Source organism: Lethenteron reissneri, chromosome 58 (genome assembly GCF_015708825.2).
Source record: "Lethenteron reissneri isolate LAM-NWPU_2019-01 chromosome 58, ASM1570882v1, whole genome shotgun sequence".
In the NCBI taxonomy this organism is placed as follows: domain Eukaryota; kingdom Metazoa; phylum Chordata; class Hyperoartia; order Petromyzontiformes; family Petromyzontidae; genus Lethenteron; species Lethenteron reissneri.
In genome coordinates, this window is record NC_083836.1 from 909,076 (window position 1) to 917,553 (window position 8,478).

General features: G+C 49.5%; 1 protein-coding gene across 1 annotated transcript in view; it reads right to left on the minus strand.

Annotated features, from left to right (window-relative positions):
* LOC133357639 (diacylglycerol kinase delta-like) overlaps positions 1–8,192 on the minus strand; it is a 75,917-nt gene extending 67,725 nt beyond the window's left edge. The window contains exon 1 of the mRNA XM_061575704.1: positions 7,678–8,192. Coding sequence (XP_061431688.1) covers positions 7,678–8,034 — 357 coding nt within the window. The 5' untranslated portion in view covers positions 8,035–8,192. The remainder of the gene's footprint in view (positions 1–7,677) is intronic.
* Between the last annotated feature and the right edge of the window lie 286 nt (positions 8,193–8,478).

Genomic DNA, 8,478 nt, shown 5'->3' on the forward strand with positions numbered 1-8,478 from the left:
GCATCGAAATGTCACGACGCGTTGGGATCGTCACGCGGCATCACCGTCGTCGGCTGCACAGGGTGGTGCGCTGCTCACTCCAAGAGACGCTCCTCCGTCTCACGGCAATGGATGGCGGTGGCCACGCAAGTGGTCTGTAATCGAGCACTGTGGAGGCAGCGAGGGTTGGCGGACCACACACAGATTGCAATGTGTCGCGAAACTCCCTTGCCGTGGGCGCCGAAGAGCGGCCGTGCTCTGGAATGCAGCAGAGCAAAGTGTGGGCTGACGTCCGTCCCTTCTTCACGGGATATAGTGTTGCCCCCTCGCACGCGTCAGTTTTCTCCGGTTCCCTCCGACGTGTCTGAACGCTCATTAATTGGCTGAAAACATCTGCACGAACGAAGGACCGTAGAACTTAGGCAATTGTTGGCAGCGCCGGCGCTCACCGCCCGGCTGCTGCTGCGCGTGCCGCACGTCTGTGGTCCACCTCCTCCTGGCGTCTCTGGAGTCGTCCTCGCTCGGCGAGAGCGAGCAGATACCGAGCCACGGCGGCGGCGGCGCGATGGCGTTGTGGTTAAGATGCCAGACGAACAATTTTAATACAATAAGCCACCAACGAAATTTGACCCCAGGGTACCACAGATTGCGTGACACGCCAGGCCGAGGCCTTCAGGGCGATCCTGGGATACGTCGTCCGTCACAAGATTTCACGATGATAGCAGCGTCCGTTATAGATTGTATAGATCAGAGTATTTGGCTGCTGTAAATTTCCGCGTGATAAGCCACTTCGTTGAGCTATGATTTGTGGCAGCCAGGTCGCTTCTGAAAAAGATCCACACAGATCAGTGGGCCTTGCCTCGTAAAATAAGAAATAGTTTTAGAAATAGTTTTTAATGAAGACTTGGTAACATGCTGGGTCAATCTGACCTCTGGGTCGTCCTGAACCAATGTGCTGTGACTACCGCTGGTGTGTACGCGTGCCTTAGCGCGTTCTCGGGATCATAAGACGCTCATGACAATAAGAGGCACCCCCACGATCCAGAGAAAATGGCAATAATATCCACTCAAATATCCCTGCAGTCACGAAAACTTTTCCACATAGCTTTGAGATCCTTCAACAAACTCCGGGATAAGAAGGCTCAGCTGATCGAGTCTCTTACCTTTCTGAAGATATGCCGCGACTTTGGGGTAATACCAATCGCATTTACATTGACCTCTGCTGCTGTAACTTCTTCTAATGCAAAACGAATTTTTTTCCAGAACTAGCTTAGCTCTTATCTTAGAGAAAATCTGACTTATATGCACCGAACTAGATCAGTTAGACAAGACACTCTACAAATCACACTTATCATTGAAGGCAACAATGTCCACATCGGATTGGGAACATGTAGACAATATGACTGCCTCTTCAGCTGCCACTATGTCGACCAAATGTAAGGACAACTTGATTTCCAAATTTAACCTCCTCTTCAACAAAAGACCGGACCCACACACCAAAAAGCTAGACGTTAACAAAGTCGTAATTCATCGCAGTAACAGTTTTCTTTCCGATGGTCTGAAATCCGTTTTAGCTAAAGGGCTAAACTTTGCAGTCACACCTGGACACATACCAGTTAATGATATAATTGCCAGAGTAGACGTGCCTCTCAAGGGCCTGGGTCACATCGCTGCAGACGTAGCAAGATCTGAAATCGCTGCAACCCTCAAACACGCTAAGATGCCAGCTAGCAACATCAGCAAAGATGAGCATTTTTAATTATATAAATAAAAAAGAGGGATGACATTGTCATCCTCTCAGCCGACAAGGGCAATGCCACTGTCATCATGGATAGAATAGAATATAACAAAATTCAAGAATTACTCAACGATGGCAGCTATACACCAACAGCCTCGTCATACAAACCAACAAAATCATTTCTGATTCAACCGCATTAATTGATCAAACCAAACAGTTCTCGTTGAAACCTTCTGCTGCCAGGCCACCAAGATTATATGGTTTACAAAAGATACATAAAGATACACCCCTTAGTCACATTGTCTCTACTATCTACTCCCCCACCTATAAACTGGCTCGTTTTTGTCTGAAATCCTGCGGCCTTTCACTGGAAAAACCACCTCTGCGGTACTAAGCTCTACTCACCTGGGATCGATAATCAAGGGTATTTCCCTGTCCCCAGACGACCTGCTTGTCAGTTTTTATGTAGTTTCCTTATTCACCAAAGTTCCTGTACCTGACACCATCGCAATCATTGAAAACTTGGTTCATCAAGGACTGAATGCTGGGGTACCCCCCCCTGGTGAGACACTGCTTAACCAATACATGCTTCACTTGGAATAGAACTTTCTACAAACAACCTGAGGGCACCCCAATAGGCTCCCCCCTATCTCCGGTTGTAGCCAACATCTTCATGGAGAAATTTGAGACTGACGCCATCCAGACTGCCACTTTGCGCCCAACCTTATGGAAGAGGTACGTGGATGACACTTTTGTCATCTGGCCAAATGGCCGGCCTGCTCTAGACCAATTCCTCGACCACGTCAATTCCATACACCCAGCCATCAGATTCACCATGGAAGTCGAAAAAGATGGTAAGCTACCTTTTTTGGATGTCCTAATAAAAAAGAGACCTGATGGTTCAATGAGCCACTCTGTCTACAGGAAAGCCACCCATACGGATGCTTACCTGAAACAGGATTCCCACCACCATCCATCCCAGAAGAATTCCCTCATCAAGACTCTGTACCATAGAGCCCAATGCATCTCTGACCAGGAATACATTGCCAGTGAACTCAAGCACGTACACCAAGCTCTTAAGGCTAATGGTTACTCCGACTACACAATTCGCAAAGCCATCACTCCAACCATCAAGAAGGACCCTCTTGAGGAGCCATTCAAAACCATCACCTTACCATACATTGCGGGGATCACAAAAAAGATCTCCAAAATCTTGAATAAACACAAGATCCAGGTCCGATTCAACACATTACATAAAATCCGTGATCTGGTTCCGTCTGTAAAAGATGTGATTCCGGAGATACAGTACCCTGGCGTCTACAAACCGAGTTTTGCCTCTGTGGTAGCAGTTACATTGGAGAAATCAAACGACATGTCTCGGACCGCATCCGTGAGCACAAAGCAGACCTAAAACACGGTAGGACCAACACCTCAGCCGTGGCAGATCACTGTTACAATTCAGTGGGCTCACATGCCATTGACTTCTCCAAGACAGAAGTCCTCTGCAAGCCATCTGGCTACCATGAGAGATTCGTTCATGAGGCTATCCACATATACAAACACAGAGACAATTTCAACCGAGAAGATGGATTCTGGCTTAGCAATCATTGGAAGGATTTGATAAACCATTTCGGATCTTAATTGATTGTGTTCACGCTGACGGTGACTTTCAGACCGCATTCCATTCTCTTCCTCTCCCCCCTCCTCTTTTCCGAACATAGATGGACTCGTCCATCTGACCAACAGCCAAATCGCTGTCCGTGGTGCTGACGTTAAGAAAAAAAACGCCACTTTTTTATAATTTTCTTGCTGTGGATTTCACACCTGATGATGATTGCTTGTGTTGCAGTCGAAACGTCGTGAGAATTTTATTGTTAATATTTTTATTATTTAATTATTTCCCTTCTACGTGACTTTACCGAAAGAACCAGGAATATAATATCCACTCAGTTGACGCTCTCCTCGAGTCCCGAGGAAAGTAGGTGTTGGAGATGTGCAGCGGTAGAGTGATCACCGCCCGTTGTAGCGGCTGACGGTTCGAGTGCAGCAGCCGCCCTGGTTAATACTGCCGGTGTTATAGCCACTAAAGACACGACTACCGTACACGCCGTCCGCTTCAAAGCGGAGGTTAAAGGTCCCGTGAAAAGAGCTTTATAGCTCATCTTCTTGGTTCTTTCGGTAAAGTCATGTAGAAGGGAAGTAATAAAATAATAAAAATAAAAGATAATAAAATAATTCTCACATTTCGGCCACAACCCAAGCAGCCGTCCTCAGGTGAAAACCAGGTCTGTCGAGGCGACAGCGTCTGAATGAAACAGCACTCGAGCTTCGGAGCATATATATAAGCTGGGTTGGAAGGGGGGGAAAGGGCGCCTTGACAAAAGAATTTGCTTATATATATGCTCCAAGCTCGTGTTTCTGTTTCATTCAGACGCTGTCGCCTCGACAGACCTGGTTTTTACCTGAGGACGGCTGCTTGCGTTGTGGCCGAAACGTCGTGAGAATTGTATTTTATTATGTTTTATTTTTATTATTTTATTACTTCCCTTCTACGTGACTTTACCGAAGGAACCAAGACGATGAATCCCTGCAGTCACGAAAGAAGCTTTAAATCGAAGCTTTATAGCTCATCGGATTTCCTCCCGGCGAGTCTCGGTGACTCTCCAGACTCATTTTTGAGGAGGGCCCTGTCACACTGCGGCGTTCGGCCAAGAATTAAATTGGTAACGAGTGATGTTGACCTTTGTGTGGGGAGGCACCTGGGGCTTACGCACCTACTTGCTGTACCGCCCTCTGCTGCCCACCGCGCTAGCAGCACAACGTGCTCTGTTCTGGATGACCGCAGTCGCCACACTGCGACTGGAGAGTTTATTTATTTATTTTCAGCATTCCTACTGCCACGATTCGTATGAGCTGTCGTTGCGTGTGTATCGTGGTTGGCTACGTACGGTGCGAAAGAAGTTCAACGTACATACACACCATGGTGGCAAAAGTAAGGGTACAACAGTACAATACAACGTATTTAATATTTACATGTGTAATATGTTGTTGTTGATAATGCGTCTTCTATAATATACCGTATATTGTTAATACTTAAACGTGATGTATATGCCAATTGCCTTACTCCATGAAACATACTGCATTGCCAATAATTAAGATGTATGTGTCGAATGGCTGTGTAATATATTGGTGAAAATGAAACAAACATCAAGGATCAAACACAGCAACAAATGTCACCCTGCAGGTTTCACACGCTCCGTGCCGGTTCGCGCACCCGCGACTCGCGTGTTTCTACCCACAGACGCGCTCTTACTATGCGGGGTTAATCCACTCAGATGCAGAAATATTGTGTGTGTGTGTGTACGGTGTGTCGACTGTGTGTGTAATGTGTGTACTGCGTGTCGTGTGTGTACCGCGTGTGTACTCTGTGTGTAACACGTGTACTGTGTGTGTACTGTGTGTGTAAAGTGCGTACTGTGTGTGTGCGGTGTTTATACTGCGTGCGTGCTGTGTGCACTGTGTGTACGGGTATGGAGCGGTGGCGCAACGGTTAGCGCACTGCGCTATGAGCAGCACAGAGCACGACTTGCATTGAGTGGCGAGTGCGAGCTCGGACCGGTCCTGGGCCTGTCACCAACACGCGCCGACCAGCGTGGTGAAGTATGCTCAAGGGAAGTTTGCTCAAGGGACGCGGCATTGTCAGTTCGACCCTCGTCCAGTAATGGGCTCGATCCAAAAGAAGGGGCCGTCAAATACGAATCATCAGCCACGACAAATCCACTGCTGGATGGAGTCACTGCAGCGTGTTACTCGCTCCCGCTGCCTGCGGAAGGATCTCGGAGGAGTACTTGGCCTGCTCTTCCACGCTGCCCGGTACGTCTTGGAAGGGGGTAGGAAGTAGGGCTGAACGATTCATCGAGTTAAAATCGATTAATCGAGTTAAAATCGAAATTTGAAGCAATGCGATTAGCCAATCGCAAGGGCTGCGATTTCTTGCGATTTGAAAAATCATTTTCTTTTCTTATTGGAATTGTTTTATTTATTATTATAACTTTATTTATTTAACTTAACAATTGTTCTATGTTTGATTGTTCTATTTCAATTAAAACATTTTAATAAATACATGTTGGAAGCAATTCATATATGTTAAGTTCTCATCATTGCATTAGAATATATAGAGCAGTTCATACTGGTAGGAACCTCCTGGTTACACCAGCCCACAGGGGATTATTGTGTCCGTCCGCCCGTCGTGCATCAAAAATGGGAGGGGTGGGCTGGGTGGAGAGGGGAGGGGCTGGGTGGGGAGGGTGGGGAGGGGCTGGGTGGGGGGTGGGGCGTGGGAGGGGAGGGGCTGGGTGGGGCTGGGTGGGGAGGGGCTGGTCACCCCGTGGTGCCCTTATAAAACTCAACGTTTAACCTACTCACGCCGGCTTGTGCCCGCCCTTACAGTCGGCCAGATTTGCGGAATACACCACGCCGCCGTTGACCCTGGCCATTGACCGAGCAACCCAACGTTCCTACCAGCTCCCTCCGCAGGAATGTGTTATTTTGATGGTATCATGTGGTAATGCTCCATCACATGTTTTTAATCTATTACACAGTGAAAATTGAACTGAAGCTTGTCTTAAAAAAGAATGTAATCGCAAATCGCAATCGCATGTGAGTGTCTAAGTGCTGCATGTGAGTGTCTAAGTGCTGCATGTGAGTGTCTAAGTGCTGCATGTGAGTGTCTAAGTGCTGCATGTGAGTGTCTAAGTGCTGTATGTGAGTGTCTAAGTGCTGCGTGTGAGTGTCTAAGTGCTGCATGTGAGTGTCTAAGTGCTGCGTGTGAGTGTCTAAGTGCTGCATGTGAATGTCTAAGTGCTGCGTGTGAGTGTCTAAGTGCTGCATGTGAGTGTCTAAGTGCTACGTGTGAGTGTCTAAGTGCTGCATGTGAGTGTCTAAGTGCTACGTGTGAATGTCTAAGTGCTACGTGTGAATGTCTAAGTGCTGCGTGTGAATGTCTAAGTGCTGCGTGTGAATGTCTAAGTGCTGCGTGTGAATGTCTACGTGCTGCGTGTGAATGTCTAAGTGCTGCATGTGAATGTCTAAGTGCTACATGTGAATGTCTAAGTGCTGCGTGTGAGTGTCTAAGTGCTGCGTGTGAGTGTCTAAGTGCTGCATGTGAGTGTCTAAGTGCTGCATGTGAGTGTCTAAGTGCTGCGTGTGAATGTCTAAGTGCTGCATGTGAGTGTCTAAGTGCTGCATGTGAGTGTCTAAGTGCTGCATGTGAGTGTCTAAGTGCTGCGTGTGAGTGTCTAAGTGCTGCATGTGAGTGTCTAAGTGCTGCATGTGAGTGTCTAAGTGCTGCGTGTGAGTGTCTAAGTGCTGCGTGTGAGTGTCTAAGTGCTGCATGTGAGTGTCTAAGTGCTGCATGTGAGTGTCTAAGTGCTGCATGTGAGTGTCTAAGTGCTGCGTGTGAATGTCTAAGTGCTGCGTGTGAATGTCTAAGTGCTGCGTGTGAGTGTCTAAGTGCTGCATGTGGATGTCTAAGTGCTGCATGTGAGTGTCTAAGTGCTGCATGTGGATGTCTAAGTGCTGCATGTGAGTGTCTAAGTGCTGCATGTGAGTGTCTAAGTGCTGCGTGTGAGTGTCTAAGTGCTGCATGTGAGTGTCTAAGTGCTGCGTGTGAGTGTCTAAGTGCTGCGTGTGAGTGTCTAAGTGCTGCATGTGAGTGTCTAAGTGCTGCATGTGAGTGTCTAAGTGCTGCATGTGAGTGTCTAAGTGCTGCATGTGAGTGTAAGTGCTGCGTGTGAATGTCTAAGTGCTGCGTGTGAATGTCTAAGTGCTGCGTGTGAGTGTCTAAGTGCTGCATGTGGATGTCTAAGTGCTGCATGTGAGTGTCTAAGTGCTGCATGTGGATGTCTAAGTACTGCATGTGAGTGTCTAAGTGCTGCAGGGCGATTATTCACAGTCGGTACCTTGCTGCGGATTTGGCCCGAGGTGGACACCTTACGGATGAGCTTCGGCTGGTGGTGGTGATGGTGGTGGTCGTGGTCGTGATGGGACGAACTCTCCGTCTCGCTCTCAGAAGAGTCGTCAGCGAGGAGGCCGCTCTCCGGAGCAGCAGCAGCGGCGTGCAGCTGATGATGAGGATGCTGATGCTGCTGCTGCTGCTCATGCTGCTGGTGGTGGCGGTGAAGCTGTTGCTGGTGGTGCTGGTAGCTCAGGGAGAAGTCGCGAGCGGGCGATGAGAATCTCCCCTCCTGCGCAGAGAAGGGGCCGCAGGGTGCACACTCAGCGCGCCTCGAGCAGAGCCGCGGCGAGCGCGCGGCCATGGCGAGAGGGGAGCCACGGAGCCCGCGGGGAGCCGGAGAGCCACTCACTGGGCCCCAGGGTCTCCTACCACCGCCACTCGCCTCGCCAGGGACTGGGGGATTGTGGGGGGAGAGGGGCTCGTGCTGGGTGGAGGTGGAGGCACCGAGCGGCGCTCAGCAGCGCGGCTCGGGGGTTCCACCGCCGCCGCTGCTGCCGCTGCAGAGCGCAGCTCCCCCACCACATCCTCCCGCCTTCCCTTCCCCCTCGCCAGCGCCTCCCTCCCTCCCTCCATCTCTCCTCTCTCTTCCTCCCCTCTTGCTTCCCCTCCTGCCCCCCTCCATTCCTCCCTCCCTGCCTCCTTCGCTTCCTTTATCCATCAACTCCCCCTCCACCCTCCCCCCGTCCCCACCCCCTACCCCCTGTCTCCACCCCTCACCCCCTCCCCCCTGTCTCCACCCCTCCCC